This window comes from Castor canadensis, chromosome 16, assembly GCF_047511655.1.
Source record: "Castor canadensis chromosome 16, mCasCan1.hap1v2, whole genome shotgun sequence".
Classification (NCBI taxonomy): domain Eukaryota; kingdom Metazoa; phylum Chordata; class Mammalia; order Rodentia; family Castoridae; genus Castor; species Castor canadensis.
The window spans coordinates 19,029,949-19,049,391 of NC_133401.1; the positions used below are offsets into that span (position 1 = coordinate 19,029,949).

Genomic DNA, 19,443 nt, shown 5'->3' on the forward strand with positions numbered 1-19,443 from the left:
ACATGACCTGAACTTTTTCACTCACTTTTCCTGTAAAAGCTTCAATTCTTTATTAAATGAGGTGTTTACTAAGTACTACTATCTCAACTGCTTAAAATTTTATTGTAGTTTATTATAGGTATTTTACAAATAAGGCAATGGAGGTTGGTTCATTTTTTTAAAGTCACACAGCTTCATGGACTACAGAGTCAGAACTTGAAACCAGGTGTCTGGCTCCAGAATCCATGTCCTTAACAACCAACCATCCTGAGGATGAAGAAGTATGGGTCTTTCTCTCTCTGCACTGGGATGTATTAGGATGGAGGGAATCTCTGAATCTTAGAGTTGTGGAGATAACATCAGTCAGAATAATGATGTCATCTGTGCCCCCTACAACTTAATGGGGCATCGTTAGTTTTTATTTTGCTTATTTCAGTAAATGCCTGCAGTCTGCCTTAGGATGATTTATGGGTACATAGGGGTTCAATAGACTACTTTCTAATTTTCTATTTCTACATTTATATTTGTTAAATACTCAATAAAAATTTAGTATTTTTTTTTTCAAAAAGTATTTCACGGACAAGGAAACTGAGGCACAGAAAGGGTAAACAAATGTACCCAGAAAAGTACCACACACCTGTAATCCCAGCATTTAGGATGCAGAGGCTGTTGGATTTTGAGTTCAAGGTCAGCCTGGACTACATAGTGAGACCTTGTCTCAAGAAAACACACATACAAAATGCTAGTGTGGAGGGGCATGCCTGTAAGCCCAGCATTCAGGAGGCTGAGGCAGGAAGGTCACAAGTCCAAGGCTGGCCTAGGTTATACAGAGAGACCCTGACTCAAAAAAAGAAGGATAAACCTGTGCCTTGAGTCACAGAGCTCATGTAATAGAGAGAGATTCAATCCAGGTAATGTGCTCCAGACTCAGTAACCTGTCCTAAACAAAGACATTTCTTTCACTCCCCAGGCAGAAGCATCACTCAGCACAAACAACAGAGCAGTGAAAAGAAACACAAGGAACAGAACTAGATTGCTGAGTTCTAGTTCGTGTCGGCAGCTGAAGGCTCAGGACTCAGGCCTGCTGCTCTGCATTTGTTCCAAGCTGTAATTAGCCAAGAGCTGGAGGGGTGTGGCACAAACTGAAGCTTTTTCTTTAAAAGAAACAAGCCCAACAGAAAGGGAAGATTGAGGGATAGCCTTTCTGATGGTTATTTAATGGCATCTCCACAAACCACCTCAAATAATCTTATGTGACTACTAATTCTGATAGGTGTGGAAATGATACTGTGGCTATGTAAGAAGTACCTTCACTGCTTATAGAAGCATATCGAAATAAAAAGGGGCAAAACGTCATGACGCCTGTCAACTAGTTATTTTAGCAAATGTCTCAAGTCTGCTTTCAGAAATATTCCAGTTTTGTTGTTCTGTTTAAGAGGGAAGGAACATTAAGTACAGCTGAAACAAACATGGGCACATTTTTGATAATTACTAGGATGGATAGTGAACACATTGGGGTTCATATGACTACTCTCTACCTTTATATAGGTTTGAAATGTTCCATAATAAAAATTTAATGTATTTGAAAAGAAAAAGCAGGTAAAGCTGGGCGTGATGGTGCATGCATGTAATCTCAGCACTTGGGAGGCTGAGGCAGGTAGTTTCTGAGTTCAAGGCCAGCCTGGGCTACATAACTAGCAAGACCTTATCTCAAAACACCAAGGGCTGGAGGTGCAGCTCAGGGGTAGAGGGCTTGAATAGCATGCACAGGGCCCTGGGTTCTATTTCCAGCACCAAAAACAGAAAAAGAAAAACAAGCAGTCAAATTGTAAAAATCAAAGTATATTATCATTACCTTAGTTGATCTACTTTTCTGTATGTCTGGAAATTTATATGAGTCAAAGAAGAAAGAGTAACTTAAATTAGGAATTATTTGAGGACATTATTAGGAATACTATTTGAGGATATAGCTCAAAGCTCAAAATTCAGGAAAACCAGTAAGCAATTTAGTGAGTGATAACTGAAGTACTGTTATCAGCAAGTCCCTCAGATTAAAACATTCTACTCCATCATGTACAAGAATGCTTTCTAAAAGCCAGTAACTTTTCCTCCCAGACAGTCAGGGAGCCCACAGAGGGCTGACACTAGTATTACACACAAAACAGCTTCACACAGAATTCTCTCCTGCAGAGAAGAGACTTGCAGACCTCTGTTGTGAGGGGGGCCCTTGGGGGACAAACAGAAAAAGCACCCAGTGCCTGCTCTTGAAAAAGCTCACAGAAAGCTGTGCTTGGTGCTATATGAGAAGGCATGAGGATCATGAGTTCCAGGCCAGCTTGGGCTATGTAGTGAAACCCTGTCTCAAAAGAACAACAAAAATAAATAAATAAAAGAAAGAAAGAAAACTGAAAAAAGAGCTCACAGAACCCACTCTAGTAGACATCCAAGTTCAGTGAAGATGAAAGAATGCAGTGCTCCAAAAATGGACAGGCACTGGGAGAGCGGAATAAATGAAAGCAGCAAAGAACAAATAAATCAATGAAGACTCCACTATGATCCAGTCTTGCTTCAAAGCTCATGGCTCAGGCAAATCAAGGCCATGGCCTTAAATACCATTTCTATGCTGATGGCGCTCACATTTGTATCTTGATTTCAGACACCCCATTCTGGAGCTACAGCCCCCTCTCCAACTTTCTAGAGGAACTCCGCCTCAGAGGTTCCTGGATCCTTTCTGGGCCCACAGGCCTGGTGGTTAAGGCTCCCTGTTTACATCAACCCTGAGCATCTTGCCTCTGCCTCCCTGGCTTTGCCATTTACCTGACAAAACTCCAATGCTAATTAAACCCACCTCTCTACCTCCTCCATGCCTGCACCTGCAGAACTGCTGATTGTGCAACAGGTCATTGTACTTCCCCAGTCCAATTAACTCTTTTGCAGGCCTAGACTGGATTTCACATCTGCTTCTCCAGCCTCCAATGTCTCCTCCACCATCACTCTCAGCTGGAAAGAAAGACTACAAGCTTCCCACCTCCACAACTCCAACTATGCCTATGTGTTCTTCCCCATGGGAATGTTTACAAAAGCTCTGTTCATTTCCTCCAACACTGGAAACCAAACCAGTTTCAATGGTATAGATGAAGGGTACATATATCACACAAGGCGTTCCCTTGTGTGCAGTGGTATTCCACACTAAGATGCACTTTAGTCTGTTTATATTGCTGAGCAATAAAAAGCAATTAATCTCTGATACATTTTGAGGACAGAGACACAGCAGTGGTTGCCAGAGGGAAGGGTGGGATGCAAAGAAGCAATACAAGACAATTTATAGGGACAGTGGAACTGGATCTTGATGTGGCAGTCACAAGACTGTACTTATTTAAAATTCACAGTAGGAAATTCATAGCAAAACACTACATTCTGCTGTATGTTAAAAAGAAAAAACAATTGTGCTGGGAATATAACGTAGGGCCTTGTGCATACTAAGCAAGCACTCTATTTCTGGGCCACATCCCCCATTCCTGTATGCAATATTTTTAAAAAACTCTGCTTACTCAGCTTTCTTTCAACATCATCCTATCATGCTTACAATAAGCTCCCAAGTCCTCACAAGGCAGTGTGTAGGTAACCTGATTCCCCCTCTTCTCCCCAACTCCCCAACTTTATCTTCTCAATTTCTTTTCTGCAATTGCAGGTCCTCCAGTTGCTCCCCAAACTTAACCTTATAGATCCTACTCTGAGACTGGGCAGTCTGCATATTCACATCCTAACTTTAAGCTTTTTATTTCTTTTTCTTTTGGTGGCACTGGGACTTGAACTCACAGCTTTACACCTGCAAAGCAGGTAAGAGTACCTCTACTGCTTGTGCCACACATTCACGTCCTAACTTTAAGCAGCTTTGTCATTTGTCACCTCTTCTATGAAGCATTTGTGACCACCAGAGCAAGGAAGACAGCCCTTCCTTTATCACTCTATTCCCTCACTTTCTTCACAGATATTAGAAATTAAACCTGATATTAGAAATTAAAAATTACCCCACTCTCTAGAACACCACCATCTAACATAACTTTCTGCAGTGACAGAAACAGTCTGTACATTGCTGTCCAACGTGGTAAGTCTAGCCATATGTGGCTTTGCAGCACTTGAAATACAGCTAGTGAGTCTAAGGGCTGAGAGTTTGTTTTAATTTAATTTTTTTGGGTCTAATTAGTTCAGATTTGAATTCCTATATGTGACTACTGCATTGAGCCATGCAAGGCTGAAATGTGAGTTCCATGAAGGTATGGATTTTCCCTTTTTTGCTCAGTGATATATCCATGGAACCTAAAATGGTGCCTGGAACTGAACACTTTTGATTCCCTAAAGATTGGGGTAGCAAAAACATCAATGCTTAAAATTTCAGAGTTCACAAAAGCAGGATCTTTCAAAACCTGGAGACTATGATGATAAGGAGAGATAGAAAGGGGTCTTGGATTAACTGTTTCTGGATGACAGACCAGAAGGTTCAAGTCTGAATTTCTTCTAATTAATAGAGGCTCATATTTCCACACCTGTTTGCTCCCATAGTCACATCCTACTCTGGTCAAACATTTTATACTTTTCCCTGAATATGCTCTTCTTGTTTTGTGAGACTTTAAACAGCTCAACACCCTTCAAAACACAAGAGTCAACAAGGAGGACCCCAGTTCTGAGAACCACCTAGGACTCATGTTTAAAACACCCCTAGTCCACTCCCAGACAGACTGAACCAGTACTCTGGGGATGGAGGGGGAAAGTTGCAGGCCCAACAAGCTCCCAGGGGGTCCTAAGACAAAAATGAAAGGGAGGTCTTACTTAGACTTGACCTTCCCAACTTCCCTTATGTCTCTTCTGAAAGGACTTAATAAGCCGAAGTTGGGAATTCGAGTGAGCAGAAACGGGGATACAGTCCAAGCAGGGAGGTCTTCCATCCTATTTTCCACTGTTTTCCTGGCAGCTTTCAGAGGCCAGGTCCCCTCCCTAAATTGCCCTTCCCAACTACCTCACCCCTGACTCTTCAAGCTTCCTTCTCTCTTCCCTTCCCAGGCTCCTCTGCCTCCTTGGCCCCTACAGTGGGCAACAACAAATCCTGACCGTCCCCTAAGCACTCCTGGTCTCCACCTCCTGAAACCTCTTCTATGGCCCCACCTGTTCCCAGGCCTTCGTCCCTTTCTTGCTCTCTGGGTAGAACTCGGACATACACAATGCCACTCTTCTTCCAACCCAGAAGGGTCCCTGCCCTTCATGAAGCCTTTGCCTGGACCAGACCACTGACTCCCTCTAGCCCCACCTCCATTCAGATGAAACCACCCTTTGCAGCTGACGTCACCGATTAGCGCACCGCCCAAACTGACCTGGCCCCAAGCTCCAGGCCTTCCAGGGAGCCCCGCCTCCCCAGGCTCTGCCAATTCCTATAAGACCCGCCCACCTCAGCCCCTGCCCCGCCCCCCCTCCCCTGGCCCCTCCCCCTGCCAGGGGCCTGGCTCCTCCAAGCCTCTCTTTTGACCCAGTCGCGGCCAGCTGGCTGCGGCCCTTGTCTACCCTCTTCCTCCTGCGGCCCGCTGCCTGCACCCTTCCTTCTCTACGGCGCCCTCGGCGTCCTCACACCGCTCCCTTGCCGCTGCCCCGACCCGACAAAGCCATGGGCCCGGAGCTCTCGGCACGCTCGCCGGCCCTACCTCCAGCCCCAATCCCAGCCCCACTTGCCTCTCACCACCCCGCGAGACACTACCCGGCACGGCTCACTCGCTCGGCTCCGCGTACCCAAATTCGCGCCACGGAATTCGCGCGCAGACTTCGGCGGGCGGGGGCGGGGTCACTAGGGGGAGGGGCCCGGGCACCTTTCGCGCTACCACCGCCTCTCGCAGGACGCTGGGAGTTGTAGTCTGCTTTCCGGTTAGGAAAGGAAACGAAGTGAGTTGAGCCCGCTCGTACAGCATGCTGGGAAACTGCTCCGAGCTTGCCATTGCTCTGAATGAGCCGATGAGAATGCAGGTCCCAGGAGTGACTGGTGGGAAATAAGGAAGGGTTGGGGGCGGGGGAGGGGAAAAGCCGCCGCGCAAGGCACGGCGGGAAGAGAGGCGTGAGGCTAGCGCGGGGCATCCCGGGAACAAGGGCCGGACCGGGCTTGGGCGCGGGGCATTGTGGGAGGTGGACGCTGCTCCGGGTTGGGTAGGTGAGTTGGGGAGGGGGAAGGGTGCACATCTGGGGGAGCAGAGAGACACAGCTGGGTGGGACTGCGGGACTGGGAGGGGCCGCGGTGAGAGGGACTGGGAGGGTTTGGGGAGGCGGGAGCCGGCTGGAAGGGGCTGCACCAGGGAGGGGAAAGCGCAGCTGGACGTTGGGGGAGCATCTAGGGTGAAGAAGCCCATCTGATACAGAGGGGCCATGTCTAGAACGACGACACACATTAAGGATGGTGGCTATGGCTGTAAGGATAGGGCCACAACTCGACCTGGTAGAAGATGCGTCTTAGGAGGAGATGCCCCCTCCCCCAGATGAATATTGATGACACTTCTGAGTTGACTTGGCCACAAGTAGGCCACACACCTGTAGGCAAAGGATGCAAAACTGGACATGAGCACATTTGGAGATGAGTGCATCTTTGGGAAGAGGGAGACAGATAAATGTGGTGATCCATAGGAGTCACATCTGTGGGAGGGGCAAAACCTGCATGTCCCAGACACATCTAGGGAGGAGGAAGCCAAGGGTGCATGATGAATATGGCTGGGGGCTAACGGGTTCATGCCTGGATGTGGGGCCCAGCTGGATAGGGATTACAGCCAAGGGAGAGTTCCAGAAGAATAGGGGCACTAGAGATTACCACCAGGGGGAGGAGATCTTAGCTGAAAGTTTGGAACATATCTGAGGAGGTGTCCACCCTAAGCTGAGTTTAGGGACTGATTTGGAAGAACAGCCCCCCCCCCATACCTAGAGGTGCCATCTTGGGGGAGATGGAGATCAGAGTTGGAATTAAGCTCCAACTGAGCCAGGGGAAACCTGGGAATCAGGAGAAGAACCAAGATGGGATGGAGAGTACTATCTGGAGAAACGCCACTCACCTCATCCATCCCTTTCCCATCTGGATACATGCACAAGCACCAATATGGCCAACTGAAAATGAGATACCCAGGTGGGGATGGGTCTGACATCCAGCCGTTCTTCCCCCCCCCCCCACCTTCCACTCAGGGCCCCAGGATGGAGTTACCGGAGCCCCCACCTGGTACTTTGGTGGGGAAGGAGGAACAGGAGCTGCTGGAGCGAGCCTTCTTCTCCTGGGCCGAGTTCAGCCGCTTCTTCGACAAGTGGTGCCAGCAGCGGCTGGTGGTCTTCTCAGTTAAGAGCTCCACGCACGTGGCGCGCAGCCCCTGGGCCAGCGCACCCCCACTCTACAGGCTCATCCACGTGCTCAAGTACAGTTACGTGCTGCTGGTGTGCAAGGATGTGCGTGCCCCCAACCAGCCTGCAGCGAGGTGCGTGAGCCTGAGCCGCTGCCCTGAGGTGGGAGGGAATCACGGGGTGGGGAGGGCAGCAACCCCCCCACCCACAAATGCAGGGGAGAGAGAGCCCCACTGAGACTGCTTATTGCAGAGAGCTGGGATGTCAAGTTACTGAAGTTATTGAGAGAGGGAGGCAGGAAGCCAGAGGGACAAAGTCACTCACAGAGTGGGGACAACTTGGACACAGACTTTTTAATAGAATCCCTTATTTCTAGTGAGAGACAGCTAAGAGACAAAAACAAAGTCATAGAAAATTCTAGAGACATGAAGCCAGAGAGATCAGAAAGAGCCAGGGAAATAAAGTCAGGTTTTGCACACGCACAGAGAGAGAGCTGGGAGACTGAACTGCAGAGAAAGCCACATGACAAAGAAAAAGAGTTCTCTATTCAGTAAATGATCAGGTGCCAGGCTGGGAGCTGGGGATATTTTAGTGTATGGTTGGATGTTTACTGAGCAAAAGACAACATCTGAGTCTGGGTGCAGTGGCTTATGCCTGTAATCCCATAAATGTGGGAGGCTGAGATAGGAGGATCAAGGTCTGAAAAATAATTAAAGCAGAAAGGGGTGGAGTTGTGGCTCAAGGCAGTAGCATGCTTGAAGAGGCTGTAAGTTCAACTCCCCACCCCCATAAAAAAGAGGAAATCTGCCTTTGTGGAAACTTTTCATCCTTGACAGGAAGACTGGAGTTAAGAGAACTAGCTCACAGTAGTCCTGCAAAAAGGAATCTAGTTGACAATCCAAGAAAGCTGAGGTCATACCTGGAGCCAAGCATCCCACTGATCCCCATTTTAAACAAATCATTCTCTGTGTAATGTAGGGTTTCTGCCTTTCCTTAAACAGGGGAGTTGGCAAACCCATATGCTTCCACCTGGTCAGATGGGACATTGTTGCTCAGGTAGCCTCAGGTGCCACCTTCAGCCCTGCTTTACATTCAGCCCTGTCACTTCCTATCCTGCCTGTCTGGTGCTTGTAGGTGTGTAAGTTCAAGACACACACTAAAGAACACAGTCTGTGCCTTCAGGCTGCTTTGTCCATCTCTGCTGCTTACTGGATGCGTGCTTTGGACTATGGACTTTACATCCAAGCCTCAGTTGTCACAGCTCAGAAATGGGTGTATCGCCCTTGTGAGGATACATGACCACACACAGAGGAGCACTAACTGGAGCAGCCAGTTAAATGATAGGTGTCATAGGATTGGAACACAGACTCTGCCAATGAATAAAGTCAGTGCCGTGGAGCAAGTAACTTCACCTTTCTGGTCCTCAGTTTCCTCACTTTTATGGGGGCAAAGAAAAAGTCTAAAATATCTGTCTTACAGATTTTGTGAGGATTTAATTGGAGCATCCAGCACAGATCTCTCCACAGCTGTGCTCACATTTTAAGCATTTGTTGTGCAGTTGTTGTCTAGTTTAGTCCTTATTCTAGAAGCAGACTCTGAAGTCTAAAAGCAGAGCAGCATCTAACACACACCATCCCCTAACAGTCTAGAATGTTAAACCTACAAGAGTCTCTGCCCTCATCCAGAATCCCTTTGGTAATAGGACCCAACTCCATGTAAGAAACTCACCCTGAGCACCTACTGCTCTTCCCTGGGCATTTGGAACTCAGAGCTGGTCTCAGTCTTTGAACCACTCAGAATTTAATGAAGGCCACAAAGACCAAGGGGAGGATAATGGCAAACAGTGGTGCACTGTAGTGAGAGTGAGGTTGAGGGGAGAAATGGGAGGAACATAAAAAGATGTGGTCAGCTGTAACTGAAAGCTTACAGGGTGGTTCTGGAAGACTTTCAACCTTTGGGATCTTTTTGAATATATTTGTATATGTCCAGTATTTGACTTAACAAAGTCAGAGCCAGTGGACAGGAAGGGGCAGGAACAGTGCCCCAGGTTTGGACCTGATGACCAGGTAGACTGTGGCAATGCTCCCTGGATGGGGAACTCAGTAGTCAGGGTGGTTGATAGCTGATTTGGGGACAATGACTCAGATCATTATTTCTTTTTCTTCTCTTTCTTTCTCTATGTTTCTCTCATTCTCTTTCTTTCTCCTTTCTCTTTTTCTTTCTTTCCCTCCCCTCTTTTTCTCTCTTTCTCTTCCTCTTTCTCTCTCTTCCTCCCTTCATCCTTCTCCCTTCCTTCCTTCCCTTCAACAGGGTCTCCCCATGTAACCCAGACTGTCCTTGAAATCCTCCTGCCTTCTCTCAAATGCTGGTATTATAGGTGGGCACTGCCATGCCCGACTCCAAGCCCATCACTTCTGAGCTCTTGCAGCTTCTCTTCCCAGCTGCTCAAAGCAGGACCTCTCCATGATCACAGTTCAGGGACAGGCCATGGGCCCAGTTCTGATGCTGGAAAAGTTAATGTGAGAGAAGGTAGGCAATGGGGCTGGAATGCTGTCAAGGCCTGGACCCAGCAAGACTGAATGCAGGTACTGGGATTTTACCCAGAGTGGGGTCAGCTCTGGGTTTAGGAAGATCCCTCTAGGGTCCTGTAGGAGACAGTTTGAAGGAAAGAGTTGGGAGGTCAGGGAGGAAGCTGGGGTTGGGGGTCCAGGGCACATAGATAAGGATGGTGATGGCGATTGTACCACTCTTCCCCTTTCCAGAGGTGCAGTACCACCTCCTAGCCCCTCCCTACAGCTCCAGCACCATCCCCTGTCTTCAGCACTTCCCTCTCTGCAACAGGGTTGCTCAACCTTTGCCAGCACCACACCCCAACCTTTGAAAACACAAAGATCTTAAAAATCTGCAAGATTGAGTATAAATGTGCAAGGGGAACTCTAAACAAATGAAAACAGTGGTATTTGTAGAAAAGGAAAGACTTTTGAAAATAGTGACTCCCATTTGGTTGTTGTTGCTGAGTTGGAGGTCCTGGAGCCTCGTACTTGCTTTTTGACTTAAGTGACACCCCCAGCCCTTTTTCACTTCAGTTATTTTTCAGATAGGATCTCAAGTGTTAGTTTTGCTTGGGGCCTGGTCTCGGATTGCAGACTGTGGACTGGAGTCCTCCTCCAGATCTGCCTCTGAGCATGTGCCACAACATCTGGCCCATTGGCTGCTATTTGTTAAGTATCAACTGGACACGCTCATTTTCCAACCACTTTACATCATGTATTTAGTCGCCAACAAGCCTGTGAGGCTGGTATCATTTTGGCCCTAATTTCCAGGTGAGAAAACCAAGGCACAGAGTGGTTAAAGAAATTTCCCCAAGGTAGCTCCACTGCTTGGAGGGAAAACTAAGGTTTAAATCCTCACAATCTTACTGCCAAGCCCATGCTTCTAATAACCACCCTACCTCACCCCACCATCCTTATTTCAATCATGAGTGACCAAAATGAGAGTAAAATAGGCCATCACCCTGATGATATCTTGGTTCATTCACCCCAAAGTGCTGTTTTGAGCACCTCCTGTGTGCAGGGTGTATGCATCTGAGATGCCAGGGCTTTAGCATCTTGGGGAGACACATATGATACAGGCAGGCATCAGTCATTACCCCAATGTGTGTTGGGGTCTGCCCTAGCCTGGGGTGGTCAAGGGGGGCTTCCAGGAGGAGGGTGTGCTGGCTTTGATGTCTGAAGGATGAGTAGGAGTTGAGTAGGCGAAAAAAAGATATTTCATGAAGGAGGAAAGAACTCTTAGTGGGTTGGTAGCAGTGGAAATGGAAAATTACAGGTGATGTGGAGAAGTTTTGGAGGATATGGTGGTGGATGGTTTTGATGGAATGGCAGGGGTTGGGGGAGGTATGGCAGGTACAGTTACAAAGTAGGACTCACTCATTCACTCAGCATGCTGTTGTTTCTCTGTGCAGGGGATTGATTCTAGGGTACCAAATGGTTGTAGGGTGCTCAAATCTCTTATAAAATTGCAAAACATTTGCATATGATCCATGCGCATTTTCTTTTGCATATATCCATGCACATCCTGTTCGGTACTTTAAATCACTCCCAGATGACTTCTAATACCTAATGTATGCAAATGCTATTTACATAGTTCTATTATTGTTGAGAAAATATGATGAGAAAAGTTGGTTCCTATTCAGTACAGGTGCAGTTTTTTTCAAATGTTTTTGGTCTGTGATGGGGGAAATCCGTAGATGTGGAACTGTGGAAGTGGAGGGCATGCTGTACGTGTTCTCAGCACCTGTAGGGGCCAGGTACTGCCCTGGGTGATGGAGATAAGCAGACAAAGTCCTGTCTCTGTGGAGTTCACATTTAGAGGGGGTGACATTATTCTCCCCCCCAACCACCATCAGTTGAAAAGGAAGTGCAAATATGGTGTGTCGGGACACCAACAGGTGTGAGGTGTTGGGATCCCAGAGGGGATACACTATACACATCATGGATGGCTTCTAGAAGAGGTGCTTCCCCTGAGTGAGGGCCTGTCCTAGGCGTGGGAACTCCCAGGCTGAAAAATGCCAGACTAGTGTTTCACAAGAGACCATGAATTATCCCTGGAAAATGTAATGGATGGAATCTCTAGGCCTTGCTATTTTGGCAGAGCAAAAGCAGCTTTGTGTTGGCAGTTTGGGGTGGAGGGGACACAGCCTGGGGATTTGAACTCAGGGCCTTGTGCCTGGGCTGCTCTATCACTTGAGCTGTGCCCTCAGCCCTGCCACTTTTTTTTGCTTCCACCTGATACCACTGTGTGGCTGTAGGTTTATGTTTTGTTTATGATTGTTATGTGTTAAGAGTTTTCTAAATTTACATTATTGTTATTACTTTAAATAAGGCAAAAAGTCTCCAACTCTAAATCTTCTTTAAGTCTAGCCAGTTCCTGGATGTCCATGGAGGAGAAAGCAGAATCCCCTTTTGTTTTAACAAGAAAATTCTTAAGTGTTTAGACTGCTGGTCTTCAGGGTGGGTCCTGAAGAGAATCAGGTAAAGTGAGGTAGCATTTTGGAGGCATCTATACCATTAGGGAACTTTGACTTCTCAACTACATGCCAGGCCCTGGTGGGATATAATGGTCAGCTAAATAGGAAGCCCTTGGGCCAAATCCAACGAATGGACTGCAGTCCATTTTTATAAATAAAGTTTTATTGAAACACAGCCACACCCATTCATTTGCACATTGCCTATGCCAATTTTGGGACACAGCGCCAGAATATATTTATTATCTGGCCCTTTGCAGAAAACGTTTGTGGTCCCCTGCTGTAAAACAGAAGACTTCCTACCAGAAAATACTGATACCAATCCCCCATGGAGAAACACTGATCCTCTCTCCCTTTTTAAGAAGTAGATATCAATTTAGATACTATTACTGGGGAAATACACTCGTGTGTGTGTCTGTCTGTCTGTCTGGGGATCAAACCCAAACCCTGACTTTTTTTTTCCTATTCTCTACTTCATTTTTTTACAGTGCTGGTTGTAACCCCTTAAACTGATTTCACACAGTGAGCTGTCCCATGCCATTTGAGGACCACTGTCCCAGACCAACTTCCTCATACTTGTCTAAGAGAATGACCGCTGAAGTGTTGTGAGAAGGAAATCCCATATTAGTTGGCAGGTAGTCATGGGGTGGAGCGTTAGCAAGTAAAGGGAATGACACTGAAAAGTGGGAGATTGAAGAGCAAATGAGCGAGCTGTAAAATGGAGTGCAGAGTGTGGGCAGTGTCATTGTCTCCTACTGCAGTTGTCATAAACTATTACACAGATAGGTTAGCCTGAAACAGTATCTCTAGAAGTCTGAAGGCCAATGTGGATCTCACTGGCTAAAATCAAGGCATCTCCAGGGCTCTGTCCCTTCTGCTGGCTCTGGGAGAACCTGTTCTTTCCCTTCCAGCTTCTGGAACCCTCCACAGTTCTGTGGCTTAGGTCCCTTCTACCATTTTTGAAGCCATTGGAGTAGCATCTTCCATTCTTTGTCTGTCTTTGATCCTCTTGCTTCCCTCTCTCTCTCATATGGACCTTTGTGATAACATTGGATTCTGCCAACTTGAGGTCCTTCATTTAATCACACCTGTACAATCCCTTATGCCATGTAAGGTGATACGCACATTTCCAGAAATGAAGATGTGGAAAGTTGGGGAAGTCATTATTTTTCCTTTCACCATGCTAGAAAACAAAGGTTTTTCTATATAAACTTTCCAAAAGTGCAACTTGACGACTTTTCCCAGAATAAAACACATGTGCAACCAGCACTCAGAATGTGACCAGTTCCCACCACCCTAAAGCCTTCCAGCTCACCTCCTAGGGTGATGCCTCAAAAGTAACAAATGTCCAGTCTCCTAACAACACTGGTGACCTTTGCCTGCACTTGGACGCCATATAATTGGGAATATTGTTGAGGGTTTTCTTTCATGCCTGACTTCTTTCATACAGCCAGTTGTGAGGTTCATCCATGGTGGTGGAGATTGTAATGCTTTATTTTTTCTTCTTGTTGGCTAATGTTACATTTCAAGATATATCAAAGGTTATTTTCTTGTTCTATTGTACATTTGGGTTTCAGGTATTTGGCTGATAGGAATAGTGCTGTGGTGATGATGCCCTTGGCCTTTTGCACACGTTTATCTTGAGTAGATTCACGAGGTCTCAGGAGAGGCATAGGACTGGCTGCATGATTTTCCAACGTGCTTGTGTCATTTGAATTCCCCTGAGTGATACATGAGTCTCAGTTGCTGTTTATCCGATGAATGCTCAGTGTTATCAGTCCTCCCCACATCTCTCTCTTTTCTCTCTCTCTCTCTCTGTATACGCCCCTTCCTGCTCCCCCTTTCCCCTCTCCCTGGCACACTCCTGGCCAGGATGACAAATGGCACACATGCCCATCTGGTTTATAAGTCTCATGGATGAGTCTATCCTGATGGTGTGCAGTGGTACATCCTTGGCTGTTTCCTTTGTTCTTTCTTCAGAGAACTGTGACCCTCCCAATCTTACCTCTAGAGTAGCTGGGATTACAGACGTGAACCACTGCGCCCAGTGGCACTGGGGTTTGACCTCAAGGCCACATGCTTGCTAGGCAGGTGCTCTACTACTTGAGAGCCACGGTCCCCAGAAACACACATCAGTTCTTTTCATCCTCACAACAATACTAGAAGGAAGGTCTGATGATGATTACTACCCTTTTATATGGGGAAACTGAGGCACAGCGACTTGGCAAGTTTACAGAGCTGTCATATTCTTAAAGCTCTCTCCTCTTTTCCATGCTTAAGAGAGAGAGAGAGCAAGAGGGGTGTGACAGCCATGGTTATTCCTTCCGCAGGCCCCCCCAGCCTAGCTGCCCAGCCTTCATCACTGTCAAACTGAGCCCGCTGCGGGACCGCCTGGTGGTGTCCCAGTGCCAGCTGACCCACTCACACCCTGCCTGCCCACGCAAGTTCGCCTACCACTTCCGCCCGGGCCTCCTACTAGCCAATGCCTGCCTGCCCGTGCGCATCACCAACCAGATCTCCAAGCAGTTTGTGGCCCCCGCCGACGTGAGCCGCCTGCTGTCCCACTGCAAGGGCCCCGACCACGGGGTTCTGGATGCCCTGCACGTGCTGGAGGGGCTCTTCCGCACTGATCCCGAGGCCAAGGTAGGGTCTCAGGGAGAGCCATGTAGATTTGGGGGTCATTTCATTCATTCTTCCACCCACTTATCCTTTCATTCATTCTCCTGGGGGGCAGCCTTGAGGACCAATATGCACCCAGGGAGTGACCCTGTAGTGCAGCCTGCCCAGTAGTGCTTTCTGCTGTATGGGAGCCCCAGCCCCTGTGTGGCTATAGAGCACTTAAAATGCAGTCAGTAAGGAAAGGAAGAGAATTCATTTCCATTAACTGGAATTTAAGTAGGCACTTACAGCTGTTGGCCACCTTGTAGCGGTAAATGCTAGAAACCTCTTACAAGCACTTTGTAGCTTTTTTGTAGTTGTTGAATTAACGAAAAAAAAAAAAAAAAGAACCCACGGTCTCTTTGCCCTTGCTAGGCAAGTGCTCTACCACTTGAGCCCTTTTATTTTGAGATTGATTCTGGATAACTTTATCCAGCTTGGCCTCAAACTGGAGATCCTCTAGTCTCCACTTCCTGAGTAGCTGAGATTACATGTAGACAGCACCATGCTGGGCTCCATCTTGCAATTCTATTAGAAGAAACCAACAGTGGGCAAAACACACCCAGATAGGATAGCATGTCAGTGGGATTGGGTCCTAGAGGGAAGAGGAGCCAGGTGATGGAAGGTGTGATCTAAAAGAAGATGCACAAATAATTAGTGGGCAGTTTGATGAATGCTCACAAAGCAAAAACACCCGGGAAACTATAATGTGATAAAAAGTAATGTAAACCAGAAGGTGAGCATTGGCAGAGGGAAACGTGTAAGATGATATTTATTTAGTTATTTTGGGGGGGTGCTGAGATGGAATTTGGGGCCTGATACATGCTAGGCAAGAGTGATACCTCTGAGCTACATCTCCAGCCCCTGGTGCTATTTTAATTGGAGAGGTCAGGGAAGAATTCTATATGGAAACACTGGTGAAGCAGAAAAGGCAGGATGGAGGGAAGAGATCCCCATTCTGTCATTAGAGGGAAGAGAGTCCCAGGAAGAGGGACTGACCAGAGGATGGAGCAAGCTTGGTGTGCTGAGGATACTGATTTCTCCTCCATGAGAAATCTGTCTTCTGTTTTGATCTAACTTCATGGCCAAGGTGGACAGGAAATGAAGAAAGAGGGGAAGGGAGGGAGGAAAGAGGAGAGGACATTGATTTCTCCATCATGCTGTGTCTTTCTCTTATATGTGACACTGGTCCCAACCCAGGGTAAAATCGAAATGTGAACCCACTGTTTGGATTCAGGTCCAGTGTAGTCTCCCCATTGTCATCTCATGCCCAGTCCTGATTCAAGCCACCATCCCAAGTCCAGCCCTCTGTCCACAGATACTGACAATGGTTGCTAAGTATTATTAAGCACTTACTATTAGAAAAACGTCGCACATCACACACAAAGGACGCTTATGAGAGGTATCTCATGTCCAAAAGTTTAATAAGCAGGCTGGCTGGCCAAGAAGAAAAAATGGCACTTTTCTCAGCAGTTCTTTAAGTAGCATTTGGGAAAAAGCAAGGGCTAGGGACAGGCAAAGAGAGGTGGCAGGAGATAAGGGACAGTGGGGCTTTGTTCTGCAAGGGATGAGATCAGCTGTGGAAGCAAGGTCTAGGGGCGGGCAAAGTAAGGTGGAAGGAGGTAAGGAACAGTGGGCTTTGTCCTTCAAGGAATGAAACCAGCTGTGGCTCAGGCTGCAGAATGGTGGCAAGAGGCAGTTCTTACCTTTCCCCCATTTTTTTGTTTAATAATGATGAGGGTAGGAGCTGAGGATCAGGAATTGGGGCAAAGCATTGGTCTGTTTAGCTGCTTCCTGCTGGCAGGGGTCGTTGTATGGGGCAGGATCCTCAGGCTCCTGTGGCATCCTGGATGGGGCCTTCACAGTAGTTTTTCTGGGCGGTTTTGGAGAGGTTGATATCCCTGGAGGTACAACTGGTTAAGTTTTTGATTAGCAGTAGCAGACATGCAGTATGATACAAGGGAGGAAGCTTAAGAATAGGAGAGCAAGAAACTTAGGCATTAGGATGGGCATTGGCCAGGAGAACCACTGTGAAATGTTGTTCCCTAGAGGATTCTAAGTGTCCATTCCTTAAGAGGTGCTGCCATTGGGGGATCCCATTGAGCCTGACAGCAGCGGGTATCGTGAGAATGATCAGATGAGGGCTGGTCCACTGAAGTCCCAACAAAGAGGGTAGAAGATCCTTTAAGAGAACAAGAGCCCCTGATTTAATAGAAATTGTTATAGGGTGGGGCAGGATCTGCTCTGTATGTTTTTTGAGAAGTTCCTTGAGAAGGTTAAGATAAGGTAGTAGTCAGCCAGAGGAGCAGAGTCTGTTGGAGGCAAGTTTTCTAAGAGAAATGGTGGACATAGATTATTTAAGACCCAAATAGGAATATTAGGAGAAGCATAAAAGGTGTCTTTCTAAGGGACTGCATACCTAGGGATCTAAATTCTGCAAAATCCTGTAACTCCCAATCTTGCTGTAAGCTGTCTTATGGTATGGGGAGAGGGAAATAGAAGATTGGGTTGATGCACTTATGACTCAGGGAGTGAGTCTGTCCCTTTAAGAACACACCTAGGTAGGTGATCTGAGGGACACATAATTGAGCCTTCTCCTTAGAGACTTTGTATTCCCGGAGGCCAGAAAGTTTTAAAAGGAACTCAGTTGTGTTGCAGATAAGGGGCTCTGTGGCTCTGCATTGAAGAAGGGTGGCCTCTAGGTAGTGCCAATCTAATAAGTCTTTGGTTAGGGCCTGTCCACAAAGATGAGGGCTGTCTTTAAACTCTTGTGGCAAGACTGACCAGGTTAGTTGCTATGAAGCGTTTGTGGGACCTTTAAAGGCAAATAGAGGCTGACTGTCAGGATGCAGGTTAAATGTAACATTGGAATAAAAGAGAGATTTAGCTCATCATTTTACATAAGTTGACACTTTCAACTCTGTAAATGTTTGTACCATATTTAGATAAAATCTAGATACTGAACTCAGTTATAAGCTGGTCATTTAAGAGACCATTGCATGAGCAAATACATAAATGAGCTCTGATTTAGTAGTACTTAAGGTTTGACAAGATCAACAGAAAACACAAATAATTTCTTTGATAAAGTCTTTTTCTGCAACTTTTTTTGTAGATGTTACTCAGAGCAGAACAATGTTAAGATAACCTTGTTATTTTATAGACATAGAGAATTTGATTTTAGTTTGATATGACCCTAAAAATCTTTTAGGCAACTCTTAGACTATACTTAACTTTAACTTTATTATACATTGAAGCTTTTTATTACACACTTTTAAAACTTACTCAGACCTTTATATAACATATCAGACCCTTTGATGGCTTGTCTTTATCTCTCCTATTTGAAACAATCTTTATGACAAACCCTTTTTTATAAAATCCTTTCTCATCCAAAAACATTTTTTTCCTTTAACTTCTCAAAAAATACATTTATTGTCTATCTATATCCTTTTTAGTTGTTTACTTTGTAACTTGTATTTTAAAATTAACTTTTATAAAAATTTTGAATTATGTGGACTAGAGTAACTAATTAGTAGCCCTTGGTGTTCTAAGGAATTTATGATAGGCAGAAGGCCTCATTGTCCCTCAGGCTTGAGGGGATGTTGTTTTGGATGTGGAAACTGTGAGGGATTTTTGAGTTTTATTTGAGTAGGGAGGGCCATCCAGGCTCGCCCTACATTTATCTCATTAGTTTACATTGTGGGATCTATTTGTTCCTGAAGGAGAGGGCAGCAGAGATAGCTGCCTGGGGGAGAAGAACTTGAGTTTTTAGTTGTGATAGTAAATCCCATCCCAGCAGGGACATTGGAGTTTTAGGTACTATGAGGAAAGAGTGACAGAAGAGGAAGTTTCCCCAAGAGCAGGCCAGAGGCTGGGTAAACTAGTGCTCTAGGGGCTGGCCAGATTTGCCCTGAATGATAACTTTGTCATTGGACTGGGGACTGGGAGAGAAAGATAAGACAGAGAAATGAGCTCCACTGTCTAGCCAGAAATGATCTTTTGTTTTTTTTTGTCATAATGGCTACCATGAGGCTCCTCAAAATCGATGCCAAGAAGTGGAGCGTGGACAGGGGGCTGGGACCCATCAATCCATAGGAGGTGGCATCTCACCTTCCATCTGGAAATGGGGGCACTTAAACCTCCAGTGGTTACCTTTGCAGAGAGGGCAGGGTCCTGGTTGGGGGTGGGGCTGTCTCCTGGGCTGTCCCCCCTTAAGCCTTCTCTGCAGAAGTGCCCCTCTTGTCCATCATGGTAGCAAACTCGAGATGTAGGCCCCAGTTGGGTGGGGGCAGCAATGAGGTCATATCTCTTATCTTTCTCTCTTTTAGTAATGTCCCAGTTATAATATATAGATATGGCTAGTTGTATTAGTTGATCCAATGACTTTTCTCCTTCAGCCATATACTGAATTTTTTACAAGTATTAGGGGC

General features: G+C 46.4%; 2 protein-coding genes across 10 annotated transcripts in view; one reads left to right on the forward strand and one right to left on the reverse strand.

Annotated features, from left to right (window-relative positions):
- Positions 1–6,003, reverse strand: part of Lig1 (DNA ligase 1) — a 41,043-nt gene extending 35,040 nt beyond the window's left edge. For 2 of the 6 annotated variants that reach the window (XM_074057860.1, XM_074057862.1), the window contains exon 1: positions 5,701–6,002. The gene's annotated coding sequence lies outside the window, so the exon portion shown is untranslated. Of the gene's footprint in view, positions 1–5,348; positions 5,368–5,700 lie in introns of those variants that run through there. The other 4 variants (XM_074057859.1, XM_020181267.2, XM_074057857.1 and 1 more) reach the window with 4 other exon arrangements.
- Positions 5,830–19,443, forward strand: part of Zswim9 (zinc finger SWIM-type containing 9) — a 30,819-nt gene continuing 17,205 nt past the window's right edge. The window contains exons 1-3 of one of the 4 annotated variants that reach the window (XM_074057864.1): positions 5,830–5,907; positions 7,183–7,466; positions 14,689–15,001. In XM_074057864.1, coding sequence (XP_073913965.1) covers positions 7,192–7,466; positions 14,689–15,001 — 588 coding nt within the window. In that variant the 5' untranslated portion in view covers positions 5,830–5,907; positions 7,183–7,191. Of the gene's footprint in view, positions 5,908–6,079; positions 6,170–6,267; positions 7,467–14,688; positions 15,002–19,443 lie in introns of those variants that run through there. The other 3 variants (XM_074057863.1, XM_074057865.1, XM_020181265.2) reach the window with 3 other exon arrangements.